Raw genomic sequence first — 23201 nt, 5'->3', positions numbered from 1 at the left:
TTGCAGGTTTTTTGGCTGATGGTGTACTCTTGTGTTTGATCCATAATGCTGTCAGCAGTAGAACATTTTGTAATCAGTGACAGTTTATAAAATATACTAGATAGAGAGTTTACCATAATCACCTACATATGTCCTGATAAGTATTGAATGTCTGTGACAGTCTTGTGTGAATGTTTGCACACATCAGAGACCAAGTTCATGTGGGTAATTACACAACATTTACAAAACCAACTGACCAGAAAAAAAACACCTTCCCTAACATAAAGCTAAAGCTGTACCTTGGTCTTTAAAGGCTATTATCCAATTTAAATATTTAATTATAAACTGTTTGACATGATTTATTACAAGTGAACTCTGAATACTGCCTTGCAATTTCTGCTATTAATGTAGCAATTATCCTGATTTACCTCAGTCACTTATGGCTGTAATGTTGAATGCTGAAAACATGAAAGGTTTTGAAAATTGAAGTTAGTGAGGCATTTAGGACTTACTTTAAAAAAAAGGACATAATTAGGCTTATGAGCTTCATTTAACAAATTCCACTCCAGGTGTAGCAATAAATCGTTGCTTATCTTGCAAATTTGCATCAAGTGAACTGCCATCATTTCAAAAGGAGGTTCTAAGTAACAAATCTCTATTTCTGAAAAGCACGGATTTAAATTCCTTTGCAGAATTATTTTTTGGATGTTTAGACGTGGAGGTTTACCTGGCTGGCAGAAGGTTGGTGACAGTTCCCTGGCAACTCCCCTTGCAATGTCCGATTCCTGGCGTGCGGCTTGAGCGGCCCCATCTGCTGCATCAGCTTTGGCCCTTGCATGTGCAGTTCTAGATTAAAAAACAAAAGCAAACTTCAGCAATGCACTGCCAGCATTATTTTATCTTACACTGTTCTTTGGCTTGATGAGTCACGAATATAGGATCACATAATTTCGTAGGAGTCTCCCTGTTTCTACGCCCATGCACATCATAAAACAAAAAAAACAATGTAGCAATGATACCAATTTCCACAAACACAGCAAGGGAGGGAAAATATATTTCAGGGCGTAATCATCCCAGATTTGCGCTAAGTGTGGTAGTGGGCGGGAAAATGGATGTTTACCTGCCAGCCGCAATGGCAGGTTTTCACACTGTATTGTCCCAATCCCGCCTCATTAATCATGCATTCCAGGGAAACATGCCGTTTCACTGGTGGGTGGTCTCCAATTCGCCCGCCATGCAGTGACCTTGCTGCTTCTTCACACCGGGTGACATATTTAAAATGCAGCCATGTGCACACCTCTCAGTGCTTCCAGCCCAGGACTGCTGCGCAGAAGGCATGGACCCAAAAGGCAAGAAGATTAAGTGACGCATCCCTAGAGGCCTGTTGTGATGCCCTCTACCCGAGCTCTAGGCTGTTAGGAGGGAATATAGGGGCACAGTAAGAACTTATTGAAAGGGAATGAATAACTTAAAATCTCCAAGCAGTCAGTGCGTGGAGATTTTAAGTAATTCATTCCTTTTCAATAAGTTCTTACTGTACCCATATATTGCCCCCTAACAGGGCAAAAGCCAGCAAACAAGGTCACCAATCCTGCATGGGATGCAGTGGTCAGCGCCAACGCCCTGCAAAAGTGGACAGCCACCAGTGTTGAAAGAGGATAAATGGTCTCATCCGTTCTGCCAGGGTAAGTCACACTTCTCGTCACTCGACTCATACACTCACAAACCCATCACACATCCATGGAGATCTCATGTCTCAAGGGACAACACCACTAACTCTCACACACACCCTCACATCTCCATCAAGTTCATATCTTCTGGAGCTCATGTCCTCATTCCTCCATGGCTCCGCTCACCACACAAACATTCCACGCAGTGCCATGTGTCCTGATCACACTCTCTCCATCTGTTTTCATGTAGGAGAAGCTGGCTCACAACAGCAGGGAGAGGTCTGACACCAGGGTGGAGTGGCCCACATTAGACCCCTCACTCACTTTGAGGAGTGTGCCATCGCACTGACTGGTGAGGATGTGGACTGTGCCTGCGACAATGGCGAGGTGGGCGGAGAACACACCCACATGAGGATCGTGCACCACATCATCCCTCTCAATGCAACTGAGAGTGCTGCCTCTCCTGCTTTTGACTCTGCTTCATGCGCTAATCATCTCTACTTTTGTTCACAGGGAGCTCTGCCAAGCAACTGACATCCTTAGCCAGCCAATCCCTCAGCTCCGTCCACATCCTCACCTCCAGCAAAGAGGACACTTTCTCCATTGAAGAGATGGAAACAAGCAGCCTGGAAGACCTGTCACAGCGCATACCCACACCCTCCACCAGCACAGAGACACAAATTTTGGTGGGGCCTAGATTGAGAGCAGGATCAGGTTCACAATCTGGTGGTCACCACAAAGATATGTGTCTGCAGCAGGAGGAGGCAAGTTCGGCCGTGCTACCCGGCACTCAGAAGACTTCTAGGAGAGAGGCTTCTGTGAGGTCCGAATCAGATGACGATCCTCTGGATTTGGCCTTCCAACTGAACCTGGAGAGTCAGCGGAAGGTGAGGGAACATCACACAGAGCTGTTGGAAGCCTTCAACAGACTGTGTCTGCCTGCTCTTTGATGAAGTGATGCCCACATGTGCACGTATGGAGGTCTCCATGGGACAGATGGCGGATGCCATGGAGTCCCTGGGCCAGCAGAACGCAGAGATGCACACAGACTTGCACTCCATTGCGGCAGTGATAATGCGAGAGGAAAATGGAGCACCTCAACATCTCAACAGTTACCCCTTCCCTTCAATGAGTCAGGTCAGGGCCCTCAGGCACCCAAAAGGAGGAGTGGCAGCTGGACATCCCTGGGTCGCCCACTCAGGAATCTCAGAGGTTCTCCTCTTCCTCCGAACTCCCTTTGCCTGTTAACCCCTCAACCTCATCCTCTGTCACTGCAGAGGGAGCAGCAGGCCCATAAGAGGACAACCAAAACAAAGCCTTTGCTCTCCCGAGGACCCACGCCAAAGTCATCAGAGGCAACAGGGCCAACCCATTACACAGGCTGTCTGTGGATGTCAGGGCAGCACCAAGAAGACGTGATTGGCCTAGAAAAGTTAAGAATTTCTGATCACAAGTGGTTGCACGGGTAAAGACATTGCGTCACTTTATAATCTGAAAATATATTCACTTTCACTGAATAATGTGTAATGATGTCTTTCATTTACAGGCAGTGTGAGTCTGCCCCCTGCATCTCCTGCAACCACCCCCCCCCCCCCCCCCAACGCCTGCATCCTCCCCACCACTAGCAGTTCAGCTGTACGCAGCCAGCCCAGAGTGATTCTGGAGGGAAAAGCATGTGTGTGGATGGGCCTTTCGGAGCCTTTTGCAAGCACTCTCCCAGGCATGCAGAACCTTCATCCATCACACTCACCTCAACATTGAAAATTTTCAATGCTGCCTTGCTGGGGTTCTCTTTCAGTTGCCCATCAGAGTTGACCTGCATCTCTGCCCACCCGCTGAACACACTCCCATGCAGCACTGTGCCCGTCCAACATGAGGCTCTGCTCACTCTCGATTTTGTGAAATGGTACTGGTGAAGTATATCTTTAGCTCCCCTGTCCTTTCCCCTCCTCCAGTCACACACGTCCTTTCCCCCATCACTGTTGGCCCTCCTAGCACCACCTTCCTCATCCCCACCATCACCATCCAGCCAGAACCCTTTTCTTTCTGGGATGTCCATGTGAACGTGCACATTCCCTACCTTCCTGAGAATCCCACCCCCAATGGCCTGCTCCTTCCTACCTCCGGGATCTGTGTCTGCCTCTGAGAGCCCACCAACCACCCTCGCTGTCCCTTCTACCGCTACCATCACACCCTCACCCTCCCATCCCATAAGGTCAGTCTGCCTCCCCTCATTCTCACCATTCCATCCTACCACGCCCACCCTAATTTTTCTCCCCAGGAGGCAGTCATCGACTCCACAGGCCCCTCCCTTGCACGTTCGCCTGGACACCCCACCCCTTACTCCTTCCTCCACCCTTACTCCTTCCTCCCTGCAAATTTCTTCCTACCCCAAGGTCTCCTTCCTTCCCCCTTCAGAACTCCTTCCCTTACACCGACCTCCCCCCTTACACCGACCTCCTTAGATGCTGCCATCAATGGGAACAGCGGCCAATTGCAAACTGGTTTCACGACAACGTGAAACCAATTTTTGGCCTTCCCACCATATCGTCTGCTCACGCCCGGATTGATGCCTGACCCAACAACATGGAAAATTCCGCCCTCAGTATTTTTACAGCCTAAAGTCAGAATTATTTTCATCTGTATGCAGTTCAAAACCAAGCATCTACATTATATCACTATCAAGCGCATAATATATTAAAATGTGTATATCATCAAATATTTACAACTACATAACTAAAAGATTATCTCAAGTCCTGTTGAATAATGATAGATGCTAGTTTTGTAAATATTGTTTTTACAAGCCAACAAAATCATTATATGATTATCAGTGCAGAAATATTACAACAATAGTGTTGCATAATTGAAGTTAATTCAATCTTTTTCCTGGAATTGTAATATTTCATTTAACTAAAAAGGGCCTTGATTACACTACAATGAAATATTTTAAAATGGGAATATCCTATTTTTAATTAGTAACAAAATAATGATGAAAATATGATAAAGGCATCCTGTTTAAAAGTGTAGTAAAAACAATTTTCTTTTAAACTAAAGCTATTTCTGATGCTTACCTTTGGCATTGTCTTTAATATACACTAGGTTTCTGCAGGATTTGTCAGCTTCATTAGTTTTCTTTTGCAAACTCATTGCTGCTGGCTGCTTAATGAACAGAAGCCATTATACAGAGACAAGCACTTGGACTGTGCTTACCCTGCTATGCTTGTTAAATGTCTGATTAGCAGAAAAATAATCAACTCCTCTCAGCTCTAAAGTTATATGGCTTTACCAACCTGAGAGAGAAGTGGAGAGAACATAATATCCAGTTGTCCAACTGATCGCAGACCTAGCTGCATGAAGGTTAGTAAAGCTTATGCAGTGTGTGGCACAAACAAGATATCATGACCCCACCATATATTACTTAGGTAGTGTGCTGGGCATGCATGGCATTTACATCAAATTCCTAAAATCTGTTATAGGTGTGAAGACAATGGTGAACAGTGTGAACAATCATCAACTTGCCTCACAAGTGCCCTGAGCCCTCGCGGACATCAGCTTCAAAGTGGATAATTTTTCAATGCCAAACTCCCATTGCAGATAAAGCTTGTGCCATTTGTGCCTAAGTAGCTCTCCTTCATGGTACATTTAAGATATGTAACATACAGATTCTTCTGCACTGTGTGAGATATACAGGATGAAACCTTTGAGTTGAATTGTGGCATAAAAAGGGAAATGATTGCGGAAACGGAGAATTCCAGCTAATACTGAACTGTCATTGAATATGCTGGGGGGTGACTCAGCCTCACAATTGTCATGCTTCTCTGGCAACATCTTTCACAAAAGGACCCATGTCAAGTGATTGGTGATGAGCAAACCAGAAACCTGGCATTGAATTTGGATGTCCAGGACATCAAGGCTTTTGGGATTTTGCAAGTTGTCCTGGTTAGGTCCTGTTATAATATCTAAGCTGAATGCTACATTCCCATGGGTTTAAAGTCCTTTATTGCAAACATTTTAAAGAACAATTAGATTCCACAGACATTTTTAATAAATTATAAACTTTCCTTACTGTATTGCTTCTGGGTCAAAGGTCATCACACCAATCTCCATTGAATTGCTGACTCAGGTGTGGGACAACAGCTGCTGCAGGGTGTTATCGGGAGACTCAGTAGAGGTGCCTTCTACAATTTATTGCAGAGAGGAATGCAACTATAACTAAAACTCCAGATGCCCTGTCCAAGCTCTGCTCAAGGCTTCTCACATACTGCTGGTAGAGTCCACCTAGTGAGATCTCAAACCTTCACTTATACCACATGATGGTACCAACAGCATCCTGGGTGAAATCCCACCACTAAATTAAATGGTACTACACTGACCACCCACAGCACAGATCCCACAAACAACAATGAGACGGACAATTTGTTTAATCCCTTTCAAAAGGGTTCGAGTGAGGCCCGAGCTTCAGAAGAGGCCCTCCCTACTCTTCTTCAACCAGTGCCATGGGATTTCTTGCACCCACATGAAAAAACAGGTTTGAACCTCACTTCTGAAAGATGACACATCTGATATTGCAATTCTCCTTCATTGTATAATGCAATTGTCAGACTAGATTACATTTGGCTGAAATGGATCTTGAACCCATGACCTTCTGATGTAAAGGCAAAAGAACCACCATTGAGCAAAGGCTGAAATCTTGGAGCTTTTGCCTTCTGAGCACCATACTGTTCCCATTACTACCACCTTTGGACTGCAGTATTTCTTGGAGTGGAAACCTGATGTATACATAAGGAAATCCCAGCGAGGGCAGCTAAATCCCCACCTTCATTTACATGCAGCAGAACCACCTCAGGGCGTGACTTACAATTGGGCTGATTAGAAGAAAGCTGTGATGGACATTGTTGTAGCAGAGTTTTAGTGATGGGGCTTCCTGCCCCATAGATCTTTACATGCCTCTTCTAAATCACTCAGAATCAGACTTTGGCAGGAAAATTCAGGCCTTAAATCCTTCAATGCCATTTTAATAAGGTTTTCATTCCTTCCTTCATGTGTGCTCTGCCCAAAGGCAGGTCCTAGGCTCAATATCTGTTGATGCTTCACCATGAGCCGGTGTTCTTGGCTATTTTTGTCACTGGTGGTTTCCTCTTGCCTTCTACTCTGAGGAGCAGGGCAAAGAGGCAGGTCCCAAGTCTAACTCAGCCAGAATGGGAATTTAACCCACATTGTAGGTATTAACCTGAACCACACACTAGCCAACTGAGCTAATTGACCCCATAAGGTTTTTGTTACCTCCTAGAATTTAGCAAGATGAAAAAGTTTGTGAAAGATGAAAAGCTTAGGTTTGTGACATAGCTACAGTTAGGCCATGTAATTTGATGAATTCATTTCATACTAAAGCACTGAAACAGCTAACATGAATTGTTACATATTTGTTGATGATGTTTCTGAGAGGTGTTTAGACGTGGAGGTTTATATAGCATATTAAGTAATAACAATGCACGCGATCTGCATAACGTTTAAAATATTACAATTTGATGAATAACTCAGCATCATTTTTTCCTTACTACTTCAGTATGTGACACATGCATCAATTCATCACTTTATTTATGAGTCTCTATAACCAAATTACTTAGAAATCCATGCAGGTAGAGAATGTGAAGCACATGCTCTCTCCCCCTTGGGAATACCCCACTTCCCTATGCTCTCAGAGCACAGGTCAGCAAGATCCGAGACTTAGGGACTCAGGGACTATACAAGAATACTGTTGGCGTTTAATTGATAAAACCTGTGCGTTCACCAGTGCAGGGCATTGATAAACTTTTCGCCGTTTACAGAGCATTGGTTGGCAGGGTTATATGGGAAGAATCTTCCAAAGAGGTTCCTAATAATATGTTTCTCAGTCGCATGATTGATAAATGTTACAAACATCATGACACAGGTATAGATGCCATCCTTTTCATGGCAATATGACTTCGGCATCAGGTTCACTAAAATCAAGAAACTAAGTAAATTCAAACTTAAACCAAATAGGTGAGAGGAGACATTAAAACAGCATCCAACTAACAGTATCCTTAATGGGAGTAACTTTATGAAGTTGCCCATTTTACTTACTTTTGAAAAATGAAACTTTTTCCATCCAATTCATTTATGTCACCTGCCTCTACAAAGATTGCTAAGTATGAGCTGTATTTATCCTATGTTTTCTCTTCCAAGGATTTTCACTGAGATAGCAAATCAGAAAATGTGTACACGCAGGGGACAAATTGAAAAATATCTAAAAATGTTCCCATTTTCTGGCCAAATGCTCAGTTACTTCAGACCTACGAACAATAGGAAAAAGGGCAGCAATATCAATCCTACTGTGTGATTCGACCAACAGAATCTTTGAATGTATTTGAATCTTGTTACAGAAACAGAAATACTTTAGCTCCAGGATTTAGTATACAATCATCATGGCAGTTAAATCCAATGTTCGTAAGAGTTATTACAGAAGATAAAATGTGCTAATACACTCATTGAAAATATAATATTTCAGTGATATCATACAATGTATGCTATACAAATGAAAAGAAAGCAGGATCCTAGATCTACTAACTTACAAACTGTATTACAGAGCTGTGAATCTGAACTAAAAGCAGAACATGCTGGAAATACACAATAAATCCATCAAAATCTGCAAGGAGAAAAGATAAGTTATTATTTCATGTTGACATCCTTCCTCAACATGTAGACATGCTGAGGCCTAGACTCCTCCTCTCTAAAGGCCATGCATCACCACTTTTATTTGGCAATAAAAATGTTAGGATGAATAATAAAGTATGTGGGATTAACTGAAAATGATGTGACTTCATGAAAGGATTTATTACAAACCATATGAAGCTTAAGCAGCTTCTATATGTCATCTGGACACAGAACTGGAACATTGGCTGCAGACTTTAACTCGCAGTTCTCTTAATATTCCGTATATTAAAAACTTCTGGTATTTAAGCTGTGATGTTCACGAAGATAGTAAAGATGATATATCATGACCTAGCGTGGAACTACCTTAGAGTCTTTGGGCAGGTCATAGCTCACCTCCTGTTATGGCCTTCTTTACAAACTCCACTGCAATTGCATTACAGCAGAATAACAACTTCATGCTGCAGAATACTGCAGATTAGAAATTATTCTGTTTAAACACTTACTGCAATTGCATCAAATTCTCTTGCCCTTTAATGAAGTTACAACAACTTGGATTTATAAAGTGCCTTTAATATACTAAAACATTCCAAGGCTCTTCACAGGGGCATAGTCAGGCTAAAACTGACACCAAGCCAAAGCTTGGTCTAAGATTTAAGTTTTAAGGAGGGTGTAAAAGGAGACAGGGTGAACAGGTTTCAAGAGAGTATTTCAGAGCTTAAGAACTACGTGGCTGGAGGCCCAGCAGCCAATGGGTGGGACAAGGGGCAGAATTTCATGCCACCAGCTGATGTGCCAGTTTCCCACTCCATCTCACCTCTGAATTATTTTCCTGGATAGAGGATGTGGGAGGCAAGGATGCCCACCGTCAAGTGACAGGTAGCCAATTCAGCTAGCTAAAGGCCTATTAAGACTTATTGTCAGAGGTCAACTAGAATTTTACAGTCAGCCTCCAGGTCCTCGGAGGCATTGGGGAATAGTGTAGCTGCTTGGAGGCGGCCTCCAGCAGCAGACTGGGGGAACCAGTGCTCCAGACTGGCTTAGTGTCCCTCCCTGCCTGCCTGGCCATAGCTGCAGCAGCAGGCCACTTTGTTGAAGTATTCCCTTGCACAATGGTGGACCAGCTACTAAGGCCACTTTTTAATCTGAAGTTAAAGAAGTTGGAGAGAGGGCATACCTTACCTGAATAGGCATCCTTTTGCTTCTTCAGTGCTGGAGGGCCCCCTATTGGCCCTCCAGCTTCGACAGCTGACCAGTCATCCTTAGCTGGATGGCGAGCTGGTCTTCTGTCTATTCACTGGCCGACTTGGGGAAAATCACAGTTGAGTGACTTTCTCCACAAATTGCAAGTTTCTGACCCCATTTGTCCGTGATGGCAGGGTTCTGTAGTCTGTGGGGAAAATCCTGCTCAGGGACAGGTTAGGCCATGGAGGAGTTTGAATGTGAAGTTGAAAATTTTAAATGCTAATGCATTGGTGGAGTGTAGGCATTGAAACGTATAAGGTTAGTGTTGATATAGCTTGAAAATTTTGATGTGCAATACTGACATACAATATTGACAGCAAAATTCCCAGGCTTTTATCTGTGGTAACACAACCTGTAATGTGACAAAATTTCAACAAGCAGGGCCTAAATGCTCATTGCTGAGGATCGGTGCAGCCAGCTGTTGCTGAAATGGGCCACATCTGGGAAAAAAAGCCAACAGATAAGATGGTGGAACTGAGCAAGAAGATCTCAAATGGAATGATGATATCAGCAGTCAACACAGGAGTTGGCAGGAAGCTCCACATAATGGCAAGATCTTGTGATGCCTATGGCCAGCTTGAATCAGAAAGTGACTGATGGGACTGACAACATTTGAGATCAAAGAAACAGTAACTGATATTGCCAGCTATCCAGTAAAACTGCCAGCCATATACTTAACCAATCACCGACTTCATTTCTAAACAAGTTCAATTATTATTACTGAACTGCTGATAGGCTGGAAGTGATGGCTATCATTCGTAGAACTACCTGAACAACAGAAGGGAAAATTGGATTTTTTAAACTGGGCCAAATTCTAACTGAAGCACAGCATTTTAATTTACAGAAAGCTTGATTGAAGAAAATGAAAAAAGACAGAAAAGAAAAAATGTAACATTTAAAATCTCCTAAAACAATTCACAGCCTGAGGGAATGTGGCTCCACACTATAAGTAATTTTCAGATCCATAGAGCTGGACTAGCAGTTACCAACATACAAATCATCATTAAAAATGTACTTATGTTTCTAATTACTAGCCCAAAATATCTCAGGCGAGTTTAGTTTGCATATACCATGTAACTAAAACAACATCATGCCATTAAATGCATTTTACTGATGAGGCAGAGAGTGAGGTGCCATTTTCACAAAGTTAATGGTGAAACAGCAAGACTCAGACAGCAACTTTTGGACATTTACGTTTAACCACATTTCTGACCTTGCCTAAAGTTGCTGCACCATTTACTCATGAATAAAGTAATGGATCATGCCATTGGCCTCACCACTACTTTGGCATTTAAATCTGTCACTGTGTACATCATCTGCATGATCTGACTGGTACATCACCTGCACTTCTAGGCCTAATGAAATTTAATTTTGTTTTTTGCAGGTTATGAAGCGTTGTCATAGGTGAAGTTATCCCCTTTCAGGGTAAAATTTATGTCTACATTCTGTTTTTTTACTTGCTTTCATTTTGGCTTAAAAACGTTATTTAAAACATTGGTCAGTAATATTTAATGCTAGGGATTAACTCACATTGTCAATATGTTTCAATCACATCTAACAATGATAATCCCACCTTGACATGGAGAGGTCTGTACACTGACGACTCCCTGAGCTATGCTGTCAGGGGCTCCTTGCTCCTGCTAGGGCCACCCATGGCAGCAAGGTAAGGGGGGGTGCCAGGCAAAGTGCAGTCCAAAAAGTCCTCACAGCGGAATAGGCATAGGAAGACTGTGCATCTCAACAGCTGAGAAAGCGGAAGATGCCTGCAGCAGCAAGGTGGTCCCAGACATCATGATTTGACATGTCACCAAAATCTGACCACCAGCCCAGCAAGATCATGTGGACAACGATGGCACCCCACGGTCTCTATGTTAAACAAAGTCACATGCAGGCTTCTACCAGGGTGCATTTGCCAAGTCCTGTGGCGATGGAGAATTGACAAAGCGGGCAGGGCTGTGAACCGGAGAGTCCCTAGTCAAGAATCTGCACGTAGGAGCAGATGTATGAAGGTTGTTGTTGGCCACCTGTGTTGGGACAGAGGTGTTTTTGGGCAGCAGCATCTGGGACAAAGCAGTCCTCTTCAGGATACCCTCTGCTCACCCCAAATGGGGAAGGGGCTAGAAAAGGTGCCCTAAAAATAGGCTAGGGAACCATGCCCTGCGGGATCAGCAACTTCGTGGTCAGAGAAAGAAAACTTTTAAACTTTGCGACTTGAAATGTTAGAACACTCGTGGATAATCTCAGGAGTGGCCGTCCTGAAAGGAGAACTGCAATCGGGTCACATGAGCTATCAAGACTCCAAACTGACATCGCTGCCTTCAATGAGATCCGCCTTCATAGGGAAGGTGGGCTGAAGGAACAAGCAGGGGATACACCTTCTACTGGAAAGGAAAGGCGGACAGCAACGATCGTGTCCACAGAGCTGGTTTTGACATCTGGAATAGGATCCTGGGTGCACTGCCAAAATTTCCCAATTGTATAAATGAAAAACTCATGACACTTCACCTACAGTTCAGCCATAACCAATACATCATCGTCATCAGCACATATGCCCCGACCCTCGACTCTGACGATGATGTTAAGGAAAAGTTCTATTCTGACCTCGATAAAGTCCTCTCTGCCAATGCAAAGGAAGAAAAATTATCTTCCTGGGGGACTTGAAAGCCAGGGTTGGCCGTGACTCAATGCCTGAAGAGAAACCATTAGGAACAACAGGCTGGGAAAAGTCAATTCAAATGGTGTCCTCCTGCTCACAAAGTGTGCTCAGCATGGCCTCTTTATCATAAACACCCTCTTCTGCCAGAAGGACAAATACAAGACCATATTAAGGTATCCTAGATCAAAGCATTGGCCCCTCCTGGATAGTGTCATTACTCAGGTCAAAGATCCAGGTGATATCTGTATCACTCAATCTTTGAGACGGACTGACGTCTGATGGACAGATGTTCGGCTTCCTCAATTGGGGGAGGACATCCACCTAGCTCCAAGACATCTCAAGAACCAAAAGTTCAATGTTTCATCCCTAAAGCAGCTTGTCTGAAGAGAGGAATTCCATGTGTGGCTCATTAACGATCTGGAAAATCTTCACACATCCAACTCAATTTCAGAAGAGTGAGATCAAATAAAGTTAGTTGCACTCAACTCTTGTGTTCAGACCATTAGGTTCAAGTATGTCAATACCAGAACATGTTTTGATGAAAATGATGCTGACATATGTGAACTCCTGGAACAAAACAAGCAGCCTTTACTGCCTGGCAGAACAATCCAAGATCACAAGTCAAGAAGGCAGCATTCCAACAGCTCAAGGCTGACAGCCAAGGACAAATCGAGAAGATGAAGGACAAGCGGAGAGAAGAGAAAGCCCAAGAGATCCAATAATATGCTGACCAGCATAACATGCAAAGCATTTCTGAAGCCACCAGGGCCATCTATAGATCAAGGTCAATAGACAAAATCCGCTATTGCTTACTGGATGGTGCCGCTCTTTCTCAAGGATGATAATGCCATCCATCAACACTGGAAAGATGATTTTGAATAACTCCTCAACCATGGATCCACAGTGGCAGCTGATAGTCTTCAGGCATCCCCTGTAACCTGTGGTAGAATCTATGGATGAACTGCCATCGATGGGAGACCTACAACAAGCAACCAGACTGATGAAAACAACAGCCTGTGGCCCCAATGGGATTCCAGCTGAGGTCTTCACACCAAAACTTCATGTTCTCATCCTATGGATTTGGGAAGAAAAAGAACACCCCCTCCCCCCCAACTTCAGGTGCTGCTCCTCTCTCTGCCCAGCCATGAAGCATACAGCTAGTTCACCAGGTTTCATGCTCCTGATATACTCCTCCTACTGGATTAAAGAGAGAGACTCGTGGGTTAGCCTGGTTGGAGAGAGGGAGGAGCATCACCCTCAAGAATCAGGGGCAGCTGGGGCTCCTGCACACGCCGCTGAAGAGCCACAGCGAGTCGTCCATGGTCGGTGCTAGATCCCGGGTCCATAGACAGCGCTTGTCATTCCTGCAGATGACTGAGAACCAGTGTCACTGAAGACTGCGCATGTCCAGGGAACTGGTTGGTCACATCTGCCATCTGCTGCAGGATTTGGTGCCATGGGGACATTTTTAATTAATTCATGGGATGTGGGCATCACTGGCTAGGCCAGCATTGATTGCCCATCCCTAATTGCCCTTGTTCAGAGGTCATTTAAGAATCAACCATATTGCTGTGGGTCTGGAGTCACATGCATGCCAGGTAACGGAAATGAGGCCACCGCACTGGCCAGATAAGGTAGGCGCACTCGGGAAGCTCTCATTGTTGCTAGATTCGTGGAGGATGATGATGACATGCAGTGAGAAGACACCATAGATCACACTGCATCTGTGAACATTTGACTCCAGTCTGGTTTATGGCAGTGCCCATACCCACTGTGATAAGACTCCTGTCATGGAGACACAGCAGATGCCCATAATCCCTACATTCCAGGAGGACGATGATTTCGTGCAGTGGGGAGACTCATGGATCTTTACACAGCCCCTGTGAATGTCCGACTTGTCTGCCTGATGGCACCTTGTTTGCGCTCTGTGAACAGGGTGATATCATGGAGATACAGCGGAGAAACTTTGACTTCTCCTGATACAATGGCATCCTTTACGAGCTGAACCCTTCAGGACCACACTGTCACTGGACACAGATGCTGATGAGATGCAGGGCCAGCTGCACCACAAAGGTGCTGGGAGCGCACAGGGAGAATAATGTAACTCTGTGCCACTGGCCCAGGACATTCTGGCAGCAATGATAAGCCCCACCAAACTGCAGGCTTGACTGATGTGAACAGTGACAGTGAAGGGACACCATCAGTATGCTGGGAAGGTTGCACAAAGTACAGGGAAAAGGCCCTTATCTTGTGCAGGGACCAACGTTTCACATCTGAGTGACATGAACTCTGCTATAGGCAATGAGACATTCTTGGGAGTTTATTTACAATAGTGAACATTATGTACAAATGATTAACACCCATGCCGTGCAACTCCATCTTCTTAAACTTCCTAACCTTGCTACGTCTTGGTGCTCCCCAACATCCACAGCAGAGGTGGAGGCAGCCTGCTGATTGCTACGCCCTGCGCTGACCTTGATGAGCGTCCTCTGGAAAGCCAAGACCTGGTGGGCCCCAGCTTGTTTTCGGGGTCCTCCTGTGTGGCAGTGGCACCCTCCTCAGCCTGTAGAGCTGGAGCTGCTGAGGTCACAGGAATTCGGGATTTGGATGGGTCGGACACTCTCGGAGTCACCTGGTGGATGATCCCGGGGTGTACATCTGCTGATCAGCATGCTGGTGCTATCACCTCAGACTGAAGGCGGATGAATTCCTCCATTGTCCCTTGCAATCTGAGGAGTGCAGCGGACTGATGTTCCCAAGCTTGCCTTTGCAGCTCCAGCAACTGAAGTATGTCTGAGTCCAGAGGCTCATCATCTGACTTGGACTCAGATTTCTGGTCACCAGCATTCCTCTGAATGCCGGAGCCCTGGGAAGTCCCTGTGGATTGGACAGTGCAATGTGCTCACCAGGTTGTGACCCTGAGGCTACTCTAAAGCTAGGTCCCACCGAGGTGTGTGTCTCCACACTGATGGAACATGTGGGTGAGAGCTGTGATGGGTCTTCAATGAGGGAGTCATCAGATTCTCTTTCTGAAATTTCTTCAGGATTTGAGTCAAGGACCTGGGTCATGGACCCCTTCGGCTGTTTCCCAGATGTGCCTGCAAAAGCAAGGTGAGACATTTAATGCATGGCAGGGGACTGTGGAACAGTGGAAGTGACTCACAGCATGGAGGGTGCACTGCTGGATCCTCACTTGGTTGAGCATCGCTGACCTCACCATCAGCATAGGAACTGTCCAGATCATCGCTGTCCAGATGGATGACTCTATTTTCAAAGTCTGTGAGGATCTCGGTTTCAAGCATTCCTCCACCAGTCTGTGACCTCTCCCTTTTGTTGTTAGCCAGCTTGTCCTACATGGAGATAGATGGATAGGAGTATCAGCAGGATGCCTGCCAGGCCAGATGAGAAGGACGCCAGGCATGTATGAGTGGTGAATGATGCCGTAGATGGGATGAAGACACGATCCGCAGGGCGGATGGTGTGTGAGAGAGAGTGAATGGTGATGTCCCTTGAACTGGCAGTGAGTGAGATTCCTGTGGATGTATGATGGGTTTGTGAGTGTGTGAGTTAATAGTGATGAGAAAAGTGACTTTCCCTGATGGAACAGAGATCATCATTCATCCTCTTACGACACTGGGTGGCTGTCCTATTTTGCGGGGCATTGGTGCTCACCACTGCTGCCTTCCATGCAGGAGTGGTGACCTTGCTTGCTGGCCTTCGCTCAGAGCAGGGTTACAGGACATCGCAGCAAGCCTCCACTGTGTCCAATAGGTGCTTGAGGGAGGTGTCACTAAATCTGGGGGCAACATGTTGCCTCCCTTTGGCAGCCATCAGTTCCCAGCAGCTTCCTATCCCTTGAAGAGTGCTAGCTATGTGCATGGGCAGCCTTTAAATAAGGCGCCTGGTGCACTGAAGGCCTGAGGTGACAGCGGGCTGGCAATCAGAAGATGCCCCGCCAGTGACCCAGCTTGTTTCCCAGGAATGCATAATTAATGAGGCAGGAATGGGGCGATATGGCACGAAAACCTGCCATTGCAGCCAGCAGGTAAAAAAATCATTTTCCTGCCTGCTACCTCACTTAGTGCAAATCTGGGATGATTTCACCCATAAGCCAGAATTTTCCAGTTGGCGATTTGGGGGTGGGGCCCACTCGCCGACGGGAAAATGACATGGGAGAAACCCCCGACGTCATCCCGGTCCAATTAAATTTTTAGGAAAGCGGGCGGACAGCAAAATCAGCTGTCCGCCCGCCGACCTATCAAAGGCTGATTAAGGCCATTGACAGGCTAATTAAGATCATTAAGAACCCTGCCCATCTGCGTGAAGAATCAGCATGTCTGGCAGAGGGAAAGGAGGCAAAGGGCTGGGTAAAGGCGGAGCAAAGCGGCACCGCAAAGTGTTTCATGATAATATCCAGGGCATCACCAAACCAGCAATCCGCCGCCTGGCTCGCCGTGGCGGTGTCAAGCGGATATCGGGTTTGATCTATGAAGAGACTCGCGGGGTGCTGAAGGTTTTCCTGGAGAATGGGATCAGGGATGCGGTCACCTACACTGAACACGCCAAGCGCAAGACAGTCACTGCCATGGATGTGGTGTACGCTTTGAAACGCCAAGGCCGCACACTCTACGGTTTCGGCGGCTGAACAACTGGACTCTTTTTTTTTTACAAACCCACAACCTGAAGGCTGGTGGGCAGGCCAGGAGCCCCAGCAGGCTCCTGATAATACATGAAACTTCATCCACTGGCAGGATGAGGTTTCATGTTCGTTTTTAAAAACTTTAATAAAGTTTGTGAGATTTATTAACATGTCCCATCTTGTGTGACATTGTCACGAGGGGGACATGTTAATAATTTTAACTTTCTATTTTTCATGATTTTTAAGTTGTCACTAATCTCCCTGAGACAGCACTTAGTCTCAGGGAGCAGTGCGTTCTTTTGCACGCATGCGTGAAAGAGCGCACTTTGACAGATGGGGATTCCCACCCATCCCCCACACAGGAAGTGTATAGCGCTTCCTGCCAGACAGGCCGCTGGGTGGGCCTTAATTGGCCTGCCCACTTAAAATGGCAGTGGGTCCCATAATAAGTTCAGCTGCTCGCCTGCCGCCGAGCCGGTGGGGCCCGCCCGCCCATCAAGGTAAGAATTCTGGCCATAGTCTTTGTTGCCAGTCAAATCCAAGAAAAATGTCAAGAACACCAGGAACTCTCTATTGCATTCATCAACCTGACCAAAGCATTTGCCTCAGGAAACCACAGGGTTCTGTGAATTGTGCTCCAAAGATTTGGATGACCAAGAAACTGCATCACAATCCTGCAACTGCTTCATGATGATATGACTGCAACTGTTTTGAAGGGGAGATCAGATACAGCTCACTTCAAAATCTGGACCAGGGTCAAGCAATGCTGTGTGGTAGGCCGCATACTATTTACAATCTAACTGAGAATGGCTATTTACCTCTTAAAAATCAACTACCCTCTGGTGTGAATGTTAAGTACCATATAGATGGAAAACTCTTTTGCCGCGGTTGCCTCCCTGTCAAAACTAAGCTGGTCACCATCGACATACATGATCCATAGTTTGTGGATGACTACAGTGCCATTGTCCACTCCACACCAGATTTGCAAGCCACTTTTGACCTTTTCAATTCTGCACACAAGAGACTCGGCCTGTCCTTGAATGTTGCCAAAACAAAACTCATATCAACCCACACCTGGTCAGTTGAATATTCAACCTCCCCTATATGTTGAAGGAGAGATTCTGGAATATCTTAAGCATTTCCCATATCCTGGCAGCCAACTCTCTCAAAATGCCATCACTGATGAAGTGATCTAACACTGGATTAGCGGCACCAGCTCAGCCTTCTATAAACTACATGTTTGACAACAAAGACTGTTGCAAGTCAAGAAAAGTCCTGGTGTGCAGAGCAACTGTTGCCACGACATCCTATACTGCAGTGATACTGGGATGTGTATCAGCGACATATAAAAGCGCCAGGGAAATTCCATCAACAATGTCTTTGCTACATCCTTCAGATTCAATGGGAGGAATGTTGAATAAACACTAGTGTCCTTCTTGAAGCCAGTTCCATGAGCATTCAGGCAAAACTCCTGTATCCATTGGAGTTTAGAAGATTAAACGGTCATCTTATTGAAAGATATAAGATCCTGAGGGGACTTAACAGGGTGGATGCTGAAAGGATGTTTTCCTTTGTAGGAGAGACCAAAACAAGGGGACACAGTTTAAAAATAAGGGGTCTCCCATTTAAGACAGAGATGAGAAGAATTTTTTTCTCTCTCACGGTTGTGAATCTTCGGATCGCTCTTCCCCAGATAGCAGTGAAGGCAGGGTCAATTAATATTTTTAAGGCAGAGGTAGATAGGTTTTTGACTAACAAGGGAGACTAAAGTTATTGGGGGCTTCATGTGACTGAAAAAGCCAATTCTCAACCCTCAGATCAGTGGAGTTGAAGCCACAAACAGATCAGCCATGATCTTATTGGATGGCGGAGCAGGCTTGAGGGGCCGAATGGCCTACTCCTGCTCCTAATTCATATGTTCATACGCATGTTCATAAAATTCTTACAAAGTTAACTACAATGGAGTGGACACTGTGCCAGGATAGCTGAAATTTGTAACAAAAACAGAAAATGCTGGAAAAACTCAGCGGGTCTAACAGCATCTGTGGAGAGAAAACTGAGTTAACGTTTCAAGTCCATATGACTTCTTCAGCTCAGAGTCACACAGACTCGGAACGTTAACTCTGTTTTCCCTCCACAGATGCTGTTAGACCTGCTGAGTTTTGCCAGTGTTTTCTGTTTTTGTTTCAGATTTCCAGCATCTGCAGTATTTTGCTTTTATCTTAGCTGAAATTTGTCTTCCCCACCAAGTCTTGCTTTCTCAACTCTCAAACGGCCAGCATTCCAGGGAAGGAAAAAGAAAATGCCTCAGACACTCTGAAGCTCTCCTTGAAGCATGGCCGCATTAACATTAATGATTGGAAGGAGCTTGCTTCCAATCATTCAAAATGGTGATAACTTGTCCATCAAGCTGCATCATGCTTTGAATCTAAATGCCTTAAGGATGAAGCAGAGCGAAGGCAGACTAGGGAAGCAAAGGAAGCAAATCCTGCACTCTGGATCCAACTACTTCATGGGACGTCCTGCACCATGTGCCCAAAGATCTGAGGGTTGAGAATTGGCCTGTTCAGTCACATGAAGCCCTGTCACGACCACGTAGAAGACATTTCCTTAAAGTGGTCTGAGAGTTAAAAATTAGTGTGCATGTATTTGGAACCCTCTTTTAATTTGTGAGTGATTCAATTTAAAAATAACCCAGCAGTCAAGCTTTATTCTTAAACAAGAGAAAAGCTAGTTTGTTAAGAAACTACTGCTGAAAATTACTTAAGAAAGAATAATAAAGTTAATAATTGAAAAGACAGATGCAAAGACTAAAATGCCAATAAAGAAAAAAACGATACTTAAAGATGAGATTTCAAATCAATCTCAGAGATATCTTTGTGGGTCCATTACTTGGATTCCTTCTTTCTGAAGTCAAGGTGTTAAAACTTGAGGTTCAGTTTAGCAGCTGCAATGCCTTCAGCAGTTGACTAGTTAGAGTTCATCATTTTCAGCAGATCAAGCAGGTTCTGGGAGAGAGGAAAGGTTTCTTGTTCGTCACTAGTTCTGTGGTTATGACACATGAAGATTGCCTGGGCTCATTCTGCAGCACAGCAGTTGATTTCTTAATACCTTCCTCTTTGACTCAAATTGGCAGGGAGAAAACACCTCTGATGATATCACTCAGAGGTCTTCCTGGGGGTTCTTCACAGATGACCCCTGCAGCTTGTCTTTATCACAACCAAGAACAAAATGACTGTGTTGTTAATTTCAATGAATCGCTGTTCTACCAGACAAGAAGTTAAGTTGAGATCCTTTGAAGTCTTTTCCTGTCTTTTTTTTTCTCAGAAGCCAAGCGAATTTCAAACCTTTTAGAGAATACAATGGACGTCCCTGGAGCATTCTTTTGCATTTTAACAACTCTTCATAGCCAGCTCGAGATACGAGTGTGACAAGGGTTGAACTAACACAGAAAGATGCCATGTTGCCTGTCCATAATTCCATTTTGAAGAAGACTTTGGGCAGGGTTTTCCACATCCGCCCATCGCCGTGATCTTCTGGTCTCGCCGCAAGTCAATGGACTTTCTGGCTGGGGCCCCGTCCATGACGGGGCCAGAAAATCCCAGCATTTTAAACTCATTGTAAAGGTCTGAAGACAGAAATATATCTTTAAAATAGTTTTCCTTAAAATCTGTAATGTTATGATCCCCAGCTGAGTGTACCACTGGCCAAGCCTGATCCCAGGATGGAACCCAGCTGATAGATCCTAACTTTTATTTGTTTGTTTAGATACGTGGAGAGTAGCCACTGAATAGAGTCACAGGAGTCAGCTGATGAACTTTTAACAAAAGAATAAAACATTTATTAAAGAAGAAAAGACAAACTATATTACAACACTCCTTCACCCACAACCATATCTTTACAGATATATACTGATTTGTAAGGATAATACAAGTTACAAAGCTATCTTATGTTCTAATGTCCACAATGAGTACACAGTCCATGTAAACGAATAGGCACCCTGTGGTCAGACCTACCACACTCTGAAACCAAGTGAAAGATGTCACCTCAACCAGATGCTTTGGATCTCTCCTCAACTCCCCCCAGATGCCTGTCACACGATGAGTCAACCGGTCTCACTGCATTCCGTTTTTCACACAAGGGTTTCCAATGTCCACTCTCCAAGACCTCACCTTGGAATCTTTTACCAAACCGACGTTTTCTCTCAGGGTTCACCTCCAGGGTTTAAAACTCTCCTTCCGATGTTACTCTCCCTTAAGTCACCACATGCATTTAAGCTGTTTTCCACGCACCCCTTCTCGCTGATTCAGCCGTCAACAGCACTATTGTTTCACATGCCCATAGCAAAGAGTTACAAACCTTTAATTGTCTCTCTGGACCTTCTGGCCTCTTGCAAGCTGTTTTCGCTTTAAATCTGCTTTCTGCAGCTTTTGTCTCTTTAAATTTGAAGCTTGGAGCCTTTCTCTCTCTGCCCTTTACTCTTAACTTCATTAACAGGACCTTTTCTAGGTTCCTACCCTTCCTTTGACTAGAAGGCCTGCTTGGGAATTTCCCCCATTTCCATCTGACTCCTTTGGCCTTGGAACCTTTTAGTTCTTTTTGGAAATCTGCAGCTTCCTCTCCCAGTGTCCAGTCTCTCTGGGGTCTTGGCTTCAAACTGAAATTAAAACTGCTGTTTCTTTAGTTTTTGCGTGTCTGTCCATGGGAGGAACCTGCCCCTCTGAACCCCTGTTGCTTAGGCAATAGCCCACTTTTTCTGCTCTTATTTATTTTTAACCCAGCTGCAACATTGGTAAAAAAAATCCTCATTAGAAATGCAGGCACCTTTTAAAAGTGAAACTTAAACTCAATTTGACCTTTCTTAGCACACAGATACAGGAATGCAAATCAAACTTAAACTTGAAAGCCAACACTCATTCCTAACACCTACAAGTACCAATATAACTTGATTAAACTGTCTCTATTTCCTAACTGTATTATCATAAATACATGTTTGTGGCAAGATCCATGACAAAAACTCATGACCCTTGACCAGAAGTCATCCTCAAATGAAGGGATAGCCACTGATGATGATGATGATGAAACTGGCAGCAAAACAGGGTTATCTTGGATTTTTTTTAGTGACATAACCCTATAGGCCCATTCTGCAGAGTCTACATGTTCTTTCTGATTTTGCTAATTTTAGAAGCATGGAATTATAAAGAGACATAATCAGCATGCATTACATGGCATAGATGCTACTTAAAATGCCAAAATTCCTGCTCTACCAGTCTGCAGTACATCCTCATTGAAAGCCAGCAAGTTAACAGTGTGCATACCAGAGTTCAACTGATTGTATGTACAAACACATTTAGATTTGGAGACAGGGTTCATTAGGAGAAAAAAAACGAGTTTACACAGCACCACTCAAAGTGGTGTTGTGCAGAGTACATTGATTCCTCGATTCCCGGGGGTAGGCAATGCCTCGGGCTGCAATCTCCGGAGGTGTCTTAAATAAAGAAAGGCTCATAGGCCATGCAGGTAGCAGCCCACAGTGCTGTCTTGTCCAAGGAATTGATGTAGACACTGGGCAAACAAATTTCTCCCCCATTGAATTTAGAGCAAAAGAACAGACCATTTGGCCCAACTGATCCATAGCAGTGTCTATGCTTCAAATGAGGCTCCTCCCTCCCCACTTCATCTAATTCTATCGGCTTAACCTTCTATTCCTTTACTAATTTTGATAAGTAATGGCTTTATGATTAATGGAAATTTAAATCTCAGGAAATGAAATATTTACTATCTCCTCTTTACTACAGATTGGGTTATAACATATCAATATATATGAATCGACAGTTTCCTTCCCAAGCAAATCTCTATGTGAATCAGATATTCTGCAGTCATCAAAGTAATTATAGTATGTATACTGAAAATCACATCATTCATATGAAACATATGAATTCATATGAACATATGAGCAGGAGTAGGCCACTCAGCCCCTCGAGCCTGCTCTGTCTTTTAATAAGATCATGGCTGATCTGATTTTAATCTCACATTCCTGCCTACCTCTAATAATCTTTCACCCCCTTGCTTATCAAGAATCTATCTAGCTCTGTCTTAAAGATATACAAGGACTCTGCCTCAACCACCTTCTGAGGAAGAGAATTCAAAAGTCTCTCAACACTCAAGAGAAAAATATTTTCCTCATCTCTGTCCTAAATGGCCAACCCCTTATTTTGAAACAGTGACCCTGAGTTCTAGATTCTCCCACAAGAGGAACATCTTTTCCATGTTCACCCTATCAAGACCCCTCAGGATCTTATATGTTCCAATCAAGTCACCTCTTACTCTTATTAACTCC

General features: G+C 44.5%; 1 protein-coding gene across 6 annotated transcripts in view; it reads right to left on the bottom strand.

The window, feature by feature from the left end:
- LOC121279052 (junctophilin-1-like) overlaps nt 1-23201 on the bottom strand; it is a 181194-nt gene that overhangs the window by 81678 nt on the left and 76315 nt on the right. For all 6 annotated transcript variants that reach the window (XM_041189872.1, XM_041189874.1, XM_041189875.1 and 3 more), the window contains exon 3: nt 707-825. In XM_041189872.1, the coding sequence (XP_041045806.1) occupies nt 707-825 (119 nt within the window). The remainder of the gene's footprint in view (nt 1-706; nt 826-23201) is intronic.

Source organism: Carcharodon carcharias, chromosome 6, assembly GCF_017639515.1.
Source record: "Carcharodon carcharias isolate sCarCar2 chromosome 6, sCarCar2.pri, whole genome shotgun sequence".
In the NCBI taxonomy this organism is placed as follows: domain Eukaryota; kingdom Metazoa; phylum Chordata; class Chondrichthyes; order Lamniformes; family Lamnidae; genus Carcharodon; species Carcharodon carcharias.
Note: the sequence above shows the minus strand (reverse complement) of the source record. Positions and strands in the feature narration are given on the sequence as shown.